Here is a 13,418-nt window from a genome sequence, read left to right on the forward strand (position 1 = left end):
TTTTAAGATTTGTTTAATTTTCATAAAACCAATTTAGAAAAAGTAAATTATTGGTAATAGGATCGTTAATTTTAATAAGAAACAACCAAGTTCTTCGGGGAAAAAAATTATTAAAATTAACGCTCGTATCAACATAGTTATACTTTATTCATAATTTAATGACCGTTGGTGGCTTTTTCTCGTTAGGAAAAGTAAATCCAGAGTAATCGTGGGCACAGGGGTGGGCTAGAGCCGCTAGACTAGCTCACAAATTTCATTGAAGGAGCCCCGAACATGTTTCACTCAAGTTATACCTGTTAGCCTCACAATTAAATAAACATTATTAGCAGCCTCCAATTAACAAGCTCTAGCTACGGCTTTGCTCAAGTTAAACCGTTTATTAGAGGACTAATGGTTGTAAAAATTTACAATCTAAATACAATATAAAGTTTATTTTATGTCTGATACAAAACGATGCAAAATTGAATAATTGTTTTAAAAATACATATAAATACAATTTGATTAATTTTGTATATATATATCTCATTTTAAAAATTACTAAATAAATATGACGATTAAAATTAATTAGTCCGCCGCACCGCTTTGCAGCGAATGTAATTTGCTGTAAAAACCTTCGAGAGCCAGAAGTTCGAAATGAGTCCCTTGTTCGACAACCTTGCCCTTGTGAATCACCAATATTTTATCGGCGTTTTGGATCGTGGACAATCTGTGGGCGATGACGATGGTTGTACGGCCTTCGCTGGCGTAGTCCAAGGCCTCTTGGACCACTTTTTCGCTTTCGGTGTCCAACGCGGACGTGGCTTCGTCCAAAAGTAGAATTTGCGGGTTTCTGACAAGAGCTCTGGCGATGGCTATGCGCTGTTTCTGTCCACCGCTCAGTTGGGTCCCCCTGTCACCCACGTTGGTGTCATATCCCTATCGTTTAGATTTCAGGGAAAGATATTAGAGAAGTTTAGCGCCCGAGTCTTACGTAAGTGGAACGCCACATTGCTTTGCGGACGTTTCGTGAAGCTAATTTAATAGTTCTAGAGAGAACACTCGGAACAACTCCTTCCGCGTTCAGTTTGCAAGTTCTCTTTCTACTGGTTAAAGGAGTTTTCCACGAGTTCTTCGGTTCCCCTTTTATAACCTTTAACGGTTATAGTGAGTGTACAGAGATTTTGGGCCACGCGGCATGAAGGGCTTGCCCCCACCCTCCTATATAATACAACCCGGTCACCTCAATTAATGGAATTAAAAGTCGCTAGTTGACTTGGGCCTAAGACGGTGCCTTGAATAAGGATAAAAAGCTAAACCCTAAAGAAAATTGAAGAAATTATAAAACTGTTTATTCTTTTTCATTATGGACTATTCTACTTATTCACCTTTTTTCACTCTTTGCAATGAATTCCATAGGTGGTTAATTTAACTAAATATTATTTAAGTTAGCCTCATTGTCTATATAGTTTTTCTTGGACCCTCTTCGAAAGTGCACTCTCAATGAAAAACACTAGTTTTAAAAATAACATTTAAAATCTTATAATCCTTCCCAGATCGATTTTCGGGGCACTGCGGGAGCAATCAGACCAGGCAAATTAGTCATTTAGTAATTAATGAAGTCGTGCTAGCTTTAGATTGAAAATTAGGAAGCGATCAAATTATACAGTACTTTAGAGAGGTCAAAGTGATTTATCGAAGATATAACTCATCGTATACACCTTCTAAAACCACCATCAGATTCCTGTCATTTCAAACATCCGTTCTCTAATCATTTTAAGTTATTTTCGCTTAACTGTAATTTCTAAATCATTAAATTCAACGAAATCAGGTAATATCTACGTCGCCTGTAAAACTTTCGGTATATCCGGCACCGTTATACGACACGAAAATTAATATGGGCTCTTGTTCAACTTACGGCGGGAAGGTCAACGATGAAGTTGTGAATATTAGCTTTTTTGGCCGCGTCGATGATTTCTTCCATGCCAACATCTCTGGAATTGTCTCCGTAGGCGATGTTCTCAGCAATGGAATATCCGAAAAGAACTGGCTCTTGAGACACAATTCCCATTTGAGAACGAAGCCATCCCAGATTCAGTTCACGAATGTTTATATCGTCCACTAGCTAAAATACAAAATATTATTAGAAATCGAAACAGTTATTTCGAATATTATGCATGTTTTGTGTTTCAAATTTCATTTTCCGCTGAATTGAGATAAAGTTGACAAAAATGTCTTCTTATTGGAAGAGCACTGGGTATTTCACTAGCAGGAGGAGTCTCCAACCGATAATTAGAACCAATAGTTGGTTTTTGTTTTCAACAAGAATGGAACATGGCTGCTCCTTTAAAACGTATGTCTTGAGAATTTCGATTTTAAATTAGTAATGATTGAAGTTCGATTTATATGAAATAAAATGTTGGCCATTGGTATACATGCAATTGGTCGAGCTATCACTACCGCTAAACTAGCTGAAAAATCACTTAGCTAGTTAGTTAGTAATATAAACGTTCCTGACGCTATGATCGCGGTAATAGTTAGCAGATTTCAATAAAGTTTCAATAATGGTTGGTCACATTGAGCAATAAAGACGAGTTGCTTTTGGTTTAAATCTAACGCCATCTTGGAAACTGGTAGATCCCATATGCATTAACAACCGTAATGTTTATCTGATTTCATAAGAAGTTTCCGCCTTGGTTGGCTACAAGCGGAAAATGAGACCAAATGTTTTTTTTCTTTAATCGGGCGCCATGTTGCTTTCCTATTCAAATCGATTCAAAACGTTTCGAAGGAGTTGCGTGAACCAGACTAAAGCGTTCTAGAGCGATTTCTACCGCTTACGTGTGAACGTAGCTTTACGACTCGTTTTAAAGAACCTATTTATATTTTTAAGTACTGGGGACCCTGAATATATACCATATTCACATACTAGGATCAATAAAAACAAGGAGAACGCAGCTAGCCTTTAAACACGCTAACGCAGTGTTGCGTACAAATTTCATTGGACGAGCCTTAACGCTGAGCGTTTTACGGTCAGGGGGAAGACAATTTTCGATATTTCCCCTTCCGACGGCAGCAGGCCCTAAAGCGTCTAACCAATGAAAAATGTACGCGAGAAAATGTACGACTTTTGAAGGGTTGAGCTCTCCTTGTGTGGGGTGTTGTGTTTGTTGCTCCTAGATAAACATAATGTGATCTAAAACTTACGGTTTCTCCTCTTTCCGATTCGTAGAATCTCTGCAGCAGCTGAATGCAGGTGCTCTTACCGCACCCGCTGGACCCGACCAGAGCCACCGTTTCTCCTTCAGTGACGTTGAAGTGGATTCCTCTAAGTACTTGAATGTTCTCACGAGTTGGGTACCGGAAATGAATGTCTCTGAACTCCACTTCACCTTGAATTTTCCCTATAGGTTTCTTTCCGTCTTCGGAAAACGGATCGATGGCGGATTTCCTGTCCAAGAGACGGAATATTCTTTGAGCCGACACTTTCGCTCTCTGGTAGTCAGGCGCCACGGCCACTGCCATCCCGATCATCATAGTGCCCAGAATGACACCTTCCGTTATTCTGAAATTAATTAAAAGTTGTACTTATTTTTTTAAATAATAAACTAGGCTAATAACCAAGGTACCATTAAGTCATCTAGCGGCTTCAAATCAGCTAGCCGGGTTACAATGCGTAGGAGAGTGGTGGCAAGCCTTTCATGCCACGTGAGCCAACAGCTCCCTATACTTTACTATTACCGTTAGCCTCCACAAGTTTTTATTCGAAGGGAAACCAATATAAAGAGTACCTGCATACTCAACGCAGGAGTGGATACTAGGTTTTACCCATTGCAGCAAGCTAGGATCGAACCCGGTTCCTTTGCTGCGAGGCAAAAGTGCTAATTATTTAGCCACCCCACCATTATTCAAGTAATCAAACCCGTTTTCAAAAGGGTTTGTAATTTTTTTTTTCATTAAAATTTTTTTACTTTCCTAGGTTTAATCTCACCCTTTCCAGAGCTTTTCACTGATTTTTTAAGGCTAAAACTTGCACATTCTTAAATTATTTTTAAGTATGCGTTTTCCATTTTCTAAACTAAAATTAAATTCACTGACATTTCCTTGACGTTTTTACTAGTTCTTAAAGTTATCTGAAATTTTATATCCTTGACGTTTTTACTAGTTCTTAAAATTATCTGAAATTTTATTTCCTTGACCTTTTTACTAGTTCCTAAAGTTATCTGAAATTTTAAATCATTGACGTTTTTACTAGTTCCTAAATTTATCTGAAATTTTATTTCCTTGACGTTTTTACTAGTTCTTAAAATTATCTGAAATTTTTAGGGATTTTTACCTCTCCGAGTGAACAGAGATGTATTTCTTTCGTCAAGTCTGTCTGTCTGTCAAGGTGGCTCTCTCTGTGTATGGGTGTGTGTGTGTCACGGTATTCGCAGTTGACGTCACGGCGCAAAGTGTTAGTACGGTGTTCGCAGTTGGTAACCGGGGGCAAAGTGTTATTATTGTGTTCGCAGTTTATAGAAACATAGAAAAAGCAACTTTTATTACTGCTACAATTACGTGATATGAGATACGAGATAAGGTATAGCAGTCACCTTGAGTGTATTCGAGTGTTGTGTTCAGGGTTTTTCACGATTTTGCCAAGGGTGGAAAAAACTAGTTTTTTCCACTTATTGTTTTCCTGTTAAAAACACTGTGGAAAATCGTATTTCCATGGTTTTTTCCACTTCTAGTGGCAAAATTCAATAAAAAATAAAAGGCTTTTATCATTTTTTATTAAATTTAAACTGCTTTTAATAAAAGCAGTATATTCTTCTATTCTATTCACTCTTCTTCTGCCTTTTTTTCTCCTATTTACAATGACCAAATTAGTCACTTAATAGATATATCAATGATTAATTTAGCATGAGTTTTTTCCACTTTTTTCCGGTTTTTTCCATTTTTTCCAGTGTTTACCAGTTTATCCCACATGTCCCGGAAAAAAACCTGATTTTGCCGGGTTTTTACCAACCCTAGTTGTGTTGGGGGTGTGTATTGGTGTGTGTTTGTGTCGTGCAGTGTTGTCGATAGTTCCCCTGTTTTTTTATGTTAAAGACGGACCGAGTGCTGAGGGTTACGAAAAACGTCTCAACATTCAAATGGCAGGGCTTCCACGATATGTTTACGGTAAACGTCTTATTGTCAAGGCCAATAGCTTCGGTTGGGATTCAAACCCGCACCACCTGCATGGCAGACGCGTGTTCAACCATTGAAGTAGGGTTGCCATTTAGAACCGAAGGAGAACCAAACCAAACCGAACCGAAATAACCGAATACATTTCGAAAGTATTTGTGTCACATGCGTTATTGTGTTCCATACTATAATGAATCAATTGCGCTGAATTAAAGGGCAACAAAAGCGGGATGGGGAAATCTACATTTCATACTCCGCTCAAATGGCACTAGCAGCGAGTTTACTGACATTAAACTATAGACTATTACGTGTTGTGGCTTAATCGGAAGGAAAAAACGTTTAATGTAGAAATTTCTCTATTTCATTTTGTCGAAACTTTTTAATTTTACTTCGCCGCGTCTTCTACGTTACTAAGAAAAAATAGCTGCGTGACTTAGTTTTACCATAAGTCTATAATATTTTTCCATAAGTTTGTCACTTTGGGGAATATTTTACTGAGAGCTAGGCTACGTTCAGCAGCAGTCAACGGAAAAATACCCGATGGATTTGATACTTTCCACCGATGAGCGTTTTCGTCATAATGACGTCGTAAGTTGCTGAACGCTTTTATTCAGTCATCGGTGTATTTTAAAATGGCGTAGCTTTTATAGTAGTTTTAGTGTTTTACGTCAGAAATGACGTCAGTCATCGGAAAAACCGACTCCTCCAGCCGATGACAACGGGGAGTAATCGATGACTATGGTAACGTCAAAACCGGAAACGCTACAAAGCGTACAGTAGGAAACCGATGTCAGCGATTAGTAATCGGTGAGTCCGATGAGCTCTGCTGAACGTACCCCATGTAACCGAATGACGTCATCACAAGAAGAAAATCTCCCTCAAAGGCTACGTGTGACGCGGGAGCAAGCGGACGCAAAACGGTGACGAAGTCCGTAATGCAGTCTGTTCGGTAAACCTTTTGCATGTGAAGAATAGGAAGTGTCACACCTATATTACAAAATTATACACTAATGGTTCTACTTTTAGATTTATACATTCTGCTTGGTACAGGAACGTCGGGAGTCACGTGAACGTTTTGCAATTTTTACTTTATAACAAGTACTTCGGAATCAAATATTTCACAACTTTAAGACCACGCCAGATTTCTGTCGAGCTTACGTGACTCGGCGTAATATATTTATAGTAATTATGGTAATTTAAAATAGAAGAATTACACATGGCGGCTTTTTTCAAATTTAAAAACCTTTATTAAGGTTGTTTTAAAAGCTTTAGTCCCATTCGACCGAAATCCCATTCGACCGAAGGCGGTTTTTGAGGCGTCCCATTCGACCGAATTCCGCCGAAACGTGCGGTTTTTATGTGTCCCATTCGACCGAACGCTGCTATATAAATTGGCTTTTGCTATGTTTTCAATTTAGTTACTGAACCAAAACTGAAATAGTAAACTTAACCAACTCTAACCTAGCCTAACCTAACCTAACCTAACCTAACCTAAACATGGATCTTCGATAGTACATACCTTAAAAATAAAATATCAAATCACCCCGCCAATTGGGCTACATTTTAAAATTCTTTCGGTCGAATGGGAATAAACGGTTTTAAAATCATAGGAGCTTTCGAGCTCAAGGCTCTTAAAATTATCATAATTACAATTTTAACCATGGGTACTAACAAATTTTGCATATTTATAGTGTTTAAAGCAAAATACCGATATTTGTAATTTTCCAACTGAAAACATTGAGACAGAGTTATAACAACGTATTTTTTTTTGCTAGCAGCATACTTAAGAAAAAGCGCTAATACGCGTTTGAATTAAAATAATCCTAGACCTTGAACAATTATGACGAATTTGGCGAAATAATTAAGAGTATACAGATTAGTGTCCAATTTTTATTTCGGTTCTTGGTTCGGTCTCTACTAATTGTTCGGTTACATAATTTTTAAGAAACATATGGACCCGACAACCCCGATTCGTTGTTAGGATATTCTTAAGACCTTTTCAAACGAGTCAACTTTTTGATACAACTAGATGAGTCAACTTGAGTTTAGTCAACTAGTTGGTTCGTGTGAATAAAATTCGATGAGTTGATCCACCGAAAAAGTACGCGAGAAAAAAATGGATCAATGATCCATTTTTGCTGACTCAGCATTTTTATTTGAAAAGTTGACTCGTGTGAAAAGGTCTTTAATCTAACACTAACAGATTTCTCACAATTTTACAAAAAAAATAAATTTGGTCTTACTTGAACAGTTCGCCGTATGTCAACTCATCTCTAGTAATCAAAACACTTCCGTAGTACATTGCAACAGCGTATGCCAAGTTAGGCATGCATTGCGATATGCCGAACGAAAATCCTCTGGTGTAAGACTTCTTGTGCGATCCCCTTTAATGGAAATTAAGTTTAGAGCCAATAGCGCGACTTAAGCCCAGCTCACACTATACCAATATTTGGGCCACATAATTGTATCCGACTAATTGTAAGCAAAAAATTGTATAGTGTGAACAGAAAGGTTGTATCAACAGTTGCCACTTTTTCTGTTCATACTATACAATTTTCTTACTTACAATTAGTTGGATACAATTAAGTGGCCCAATTAATTGTATAGTGTGAACTAGTCTTTATTCAATTATAGTTAAAACCAGAATTATATATAATCAATACTAACTAGAGAAGTATGCTGGGGGATTTTTATGAATTAATTAGCCGTTTTGGTTTTGCTAATAAACGTTTTGGGAAAACTGACAGTGATATACCATCTTCTTGTAAGGCACTAGGCGCAATTTTGCCAATTTTGCGTACGGACTTTTGAAACTCAAAGTTATTCAGAAATCAAAAACTGATGTTGAGATTTCAAAGCACGATTTTCATGTTGATTTATGGTTTTTTAGGCTGATTTTGAGATTGTGGTCATAATTTTACCTAGATTTCACGATTTTGAAGCCGATATGAAGATTTCCAAAATCATTTCCTCTAGATTTCTTCATAAGGCGCTTTTAAGAAAAAATGGTTTTATTTTTTTTACTGTATCTAATTTTTGAGGCCCCTAGACTACGAGGCCATAGGAGCCCGCCTAGTGCGCTATTTGATAATCCGCCACTGTCTTCAATGGAATATTGTTTTTCATTTTTCAGAACTTCATTGAATCATAAAGTCATATTTTTGTAGACAGGTGAACAGTTCTCTCGTTAGAAATATTTTATACACTTCTGATAAAACACAAGCCTTACTTGTGAGGTTTTAAAAGCGATTCGGAGTAATTTAAGAAAAACGTTTTCTCCAGATGCAAGGACGCCACTGTGCGAATATTTTCAATGGCCTCAACGGCGATCTACACGAGAAACGACACTTTAGTAATCATGGAAAAGCTAAGAACGTCTTTATTTATAATTGACGACTTTTAGGGTATCTCCAAATTTTGCCTCACTCGTTAAGAGTAAGCTTTTTCCTCTTAAAAACATCAAATCAGCTGGGTATTTTATTCGTTTACTAAAAATGACGTCCCAATAGAGGTTTCAATAAAACATCTTCAAGGAAATTGCCCAGAAGTAATATTTCCGAGAGCCAGGACCTACAAGTCTCTGTTTATATAGTGCTTATTAAAATAATGGAAACATTTCACCTGTAAATAGGACGTCCTGTTTTTGCTAAGCCTTAATATGTAAAAAAAACTACCTGATTAAAAGGAAACATTTGTTGCACACCGTACAAGTGAAAAGTTTCCATTATATCAACCAGCACTATATAAACAGTAACTTGCAGGTCCTGGCCGTCGAAAATATTGTTCTTGGAGATTGCATTGAAAATGTTTTATTGAAGCGTCTATACAGTCATTCTCCATAACTATAACATAAATACATTCTTTGACACATCAATAGACCAATACACAATTGTCACGGAAAAATATTCTTTCACAGGAGTAACGCCATTAGTGGCCGATGTTTATATACCAGAAGTCGATCATACTACTTATGACAGAGTAAAATTTTGCTAATTTGGATAAATTTTACCCATACCTACTGCGTGTACCCTATTGAATCCTGAATTTTTAAATATTTCCTGTGGTCTGACATATTTGAGGCCAAACTTTATAGCACGCAAATCTATGGGAATCTACTATCTCGTTAAAAATCCCTTGTATAAATACATTCATAATTTTATGTAAAAAAAGGTGATAAATTCAAACTTTAAATATTCACGTGTAAAAATTGGTTTCTTAAACGAGGGCTATACATTCCGCGTGCCGTAAAATCAAATCAAATGAGATTCTATTAAATTTCGTTGCACCACGTTGCTACGTGTTAGGACAATTTATTTTTGCAATGCCACAACGTAAAGTATTTTCTAGACATATCCTTAGAGCCTAGAATTGTAATTCAAAGTAACTATCATTTAAATCGTTTATTAGTCAACAAATCACCTCACTTCACTGAAATATAGGGTCGTTACTCGCTAGAGACCATCTAGTTACACATTGCAATTTATGCTATCCCCTATTAATGCGCGCGTAGATTTTGGTTTTTAACGTTCTTAATGACAGACTCAACGACGTAATATGTAGTCAAGAAATTAATTCCTAATTTTCATTATAAACATTTAGTGTTGTAAGTCGGAAAATTTTCCGCGGAAAATTTCCCGCTCGGAAAATTTTCCGGAAAATGACCGAGGCCTTTTTTCCGGAAAATTTTCCGTATTAAAAAAAAGTTTTTATTCCATGATTAGTCTAATATATTGTTTGCAAATTGAAATAAAGCGGTATTTTCGTCTCATTTTTTCGAATCTGAAAGTAAAACTAAACCTCTAGACTAGTTTAAACTGATTAACAATGTAACGCTATTAATGTTTTGTAGTATGTTTACTGATATTAGACATTTCATATCGATAAAAAGTTAAAAACATTAAAAACCCTTAAAAGGTAATTTATGTTTCAAATTTTAATTTTTCCGATTTGCGGAAAATTTTCCGGAAACTTTTCTGGAAAATTTTCCGCATTTTATTTTTCCGGAAAATTAACATCCCTATAAACATTTATTAAACCGGACGCCACAACCCCTCGGTGCGCCACTGGGGTGTAAGCTAGATCTATATTCATAAGTGTATATGAAAAGATTCATGCTTCTATAAGATTTATTGCATTTAATCAGTGATAACTTATACCATTCCCATAGTGTTGTAAGTCGGAAAAATTTCCGGGGAAAATGACCGAGGCCTCTTTTCCGTATTTTTCCGAAAAAAATAAAAAAAAGTTTTCATTCCATGATTAGTCTAACATATTGTTTACAAATTTAAATAAAGCAGTATTTTCGCCTAATTTTTTCGAATCTAAAAGTAAAACTAAACCTATAGACTAGTTTAAACTGATTAAAAATTTAACACTATTAATTTTTTGTAGTTTGTTTACTGATACTAGACATTTCATATCGATAAAAAGTTAAAAACATTAAAAACATTTAAAAAGTAATTTTTGTTTCAATTTTTAAGATTTGCGGAAAATTTTCCGCATTCTATTTTTCCGGAAAATTAACAACACTAGTTCAAATTGGCGCCAACTGGTATGAATGAAAGCGAGCGAATCAAACACTTCAAGAACGTCCCTGTATGCTTTATTTTCCGGTTAGGAGATTGTTAATCGGTCTATTCAGTGATAAGTTAACAGTAGGGCAATCGAGTCGGTTATCGAGTATCAATTTCTTTCGTCGAGTATTCGAGTCGGGTTATCGAGTACTTGATTAGGAGCGTGTTTTATTCAAGTAATTATGAAATTAAATTTAAAAGGAGTTTATAGTAACTTTCAATGCTGAAAAATATTCCTGTAATTTAAATGAACCACAGTTTCTACAACTGTGTAGGTATGGTTTATTGCCCCCCAAAAAGTTGTAAAAACCCGTGTTTGGACTTTGAAGCAACCAGGTTAGAAAAAACAAATACTCGACGAGTTTAGAGAGCAGCTTATTCGAGTAATCGGGTACCCGAATATGCAATTTTTTTGGTACTGGGTAATCAACGAATATTCTCCAATTACTTATTCGAGGTCGAGTTCGAGTACTCGACCTCAAAAAAGGCCGTGTACTCGATGATGTTTGAGTACTCGCACAGCCCTACTTAACAGCTAAACGAACTTACGCTGGTGGCTTCTTCGAAAGCTTTTTTTTCGTTTATAAGCTGACCGGAAACTACTTTGCTTTCAAAATACGTGGCGAGTAACACCAACGGAACGAAAGCCAACACCACAAGACCAATTTTATAGTTGTATATAAGACCAATGACAATCGAGGTCGCAAGCGTGGAGCCCGCTTGCAAAATAGTGGCGATTCTGGATCCAGTGGCCTGAAAAAATGAAGTTGCGAATTAGACCAAGTCAGCTTTTATTTTTTAAGAGGATAGCCTTATTTTCAATAGACACATAAGTAACATATTAACAATAAAAATGTCACTATCTAAAAACTCACGTCATAGCTCTGAAAATCATAGTGCTCGGAATTGTTTATTCATTATCCACAAATTTTCTGATTTATTTAAAAAACGTTGGTAAAAAGAATATCATTTTAACTTACTTATGTTTTTTTACACAACAAAGCATTTATTTGAATAAAAGTGGTATTTATTTAAATAATTGTTTGTTTTATTTAAATAATAGGCTTATTCACTTTGATCATTCAAACATTTTACAATTTTTATTCAACTATTGGTTATTATATATATTATTTAAATATCGCCGAGCTTATTTTATTCATGGATAAAAATTAATCGAATGCCGAGCACTATCGACCCTAAATTTATCAACAATGATATCTACTACAACAACTTAACCAATAAAATTCTTCTACTCTGACTTTAACAACAATGATAACTCTACTACAACAACTTTACCAATAAAAATTCTTCTACCCTAACTTTAACCACAATGATAACTCTACTACAACAACTTTACCAATAAAAATTCTTCTACCCTAACTTTTACAACAATCAAAAGTCTACTAGCGCAACTTAACCTATGAAAATTCTTTTACAATAATGATAACTCTACTAAATTACTTCACCCGAAAATTCTTCTAACCTATCTTTAACAACAATGATAACTCTACTACCGCAACTTAACCAATCGTAAAACGTATATTGTGTAACATTTTAATTAGCTTGTAACTAGTGGCTGACGAAGGACTACGGTCCGAAAGCTCCCAATATTTTAATCAAAATAAACAATTATAAATCCATGAAGTAGCAGTCTTTTTATTATAACTGTTCAACCAATTTACGCAGTACCATGGATCAAAACTTTAATAATCGAGATTAACCAATGAAAATTCTTTTACCCTAACTTTTACAGCAATGATAACTCTATTACCTCAACTTTACCAAAAAAATATTCTACCCTAACTTTAACTAAAATAGATAACCCTAGCTACTACCACAACCATACCAATAAAAATTCTTCTACCCTAACTTTAACTAAAATAGATAACCCTAGCTACTACGACAACCATACCAATGAAAATTCTTCTACTTCAACTTTTAAATTGATAACTCACCTACCCTAATTAACTGTCTTTTAGATTTAAACATGTTAGAATTTGAAGGTAAATGGAAACTGTCGAACTAAACTTACGCCTTGAACGTGAGCCGCGTCATTTGCCAGCCTGGAACAAAGGGCGCCAGTTCCGTTATTTGGGTCGTCGAAAAATGAAATTTCCTGCGTGATCAAGGTGGTAAACAGTTGGTCCCTGAGTCTAGTGGTTAAGGATTCACCGGAAATGGTAAACATGAATGTTTGCAAGAAAACAGCAATCCCGGACGCTACTCCCATGGCCAGGAAAATGTAACAGTACATGTGAGTTTCTTTTTGAGCCACGGAGATATCCTTATTCAACGACTTCAAAGAAAAATGGGAAAGAGTTTAATAAAAACATTGGGTGATTCGGGCACTTTTCCGAAAGACCGTTAAAGTCTACATGCACCCAAAAATTAAAATTTAATATTTTATTAGATTATGTATAGTGGTCAACTCTCTCAAAATTTCTATTAAAATATTAATTATGTTATAAGTTATTCCAAATAGAAGATATGAATTTTAGCAGACAAACTTCCGCTTTCAATTCACCCGAAAACAAGAAATCCTGAATATATGACGTAGAAGAAGCCAAACAAAATATATTTTACTCAAACCGCCAAATTGGCTAGATCATGATTACGTATGGCAACGTTAGGCTACACCCTAGAAATTAAAAAGCCTAATTTCCAGGACAAGTTACGTCGCGTTGTACGATGAAAACA

At 35.8% G+C, this 13,418-nt stretch overlaps 1 protein-coding gene across 1 annotated transcript in view; it reads right to left on the bottom strand.

Moving 5' to 3' along the window:
- Positions 1-415: 415 nt before the first annotated feature.
- The window catches only part of LOC149926194 (ATP-dependent translocase ABCB1-like), a 67,400-nt gene continuing 54,397 nt past the window's right edge, over positions 416-13,418 (bottom strand). Inside the window, exons 18-24 of the mRNA XM_090161228.1 lie at positions 12,754-13,017; positions 11,271-11,474; positions 8,378-8,478; positions 7,392-7,532; positions 3,184-3,541; positions 1,895-2,101; positions 416-915 (exon numbers count right to left, since the gene is read on the bottom strand). Coding sequence (XP_090017354.1) covers positions 565-915; positions 1,895-2,101; positions 3,184-3,541; positions 7,392-7,532; positions 8,378-8,478; positions 11,271-11,474; positions 12,754-13,017 — 1,626 coding nt within the window. The 3' untranslated portion in view covers positions 416-564. The remainder of the gene's footprint in view (positions 916-1,894; positions 2,102-3,183; positions 3,542-7,391; positions 7,533-8,377; positions 8,479-11,270; positions 11,475-12,753; positions 13,018-13,418) is intronic.

This window comes from Leiobunum rupestre, chromosome 10, assembly GCF_980474605.1.
Source record: "Leiobunum rupestre chromosome 10, qqLeiRupe1.1.hap1, whole genome shotgun sequence".
Taxonomy (NCBI): domain Eukaryota; kingdom Metazoa; phylum Arthropoda; class Arachnida; order Opiliones; family Sclerosomatidae; genus Leiobunum; species Leiobunum rupestre.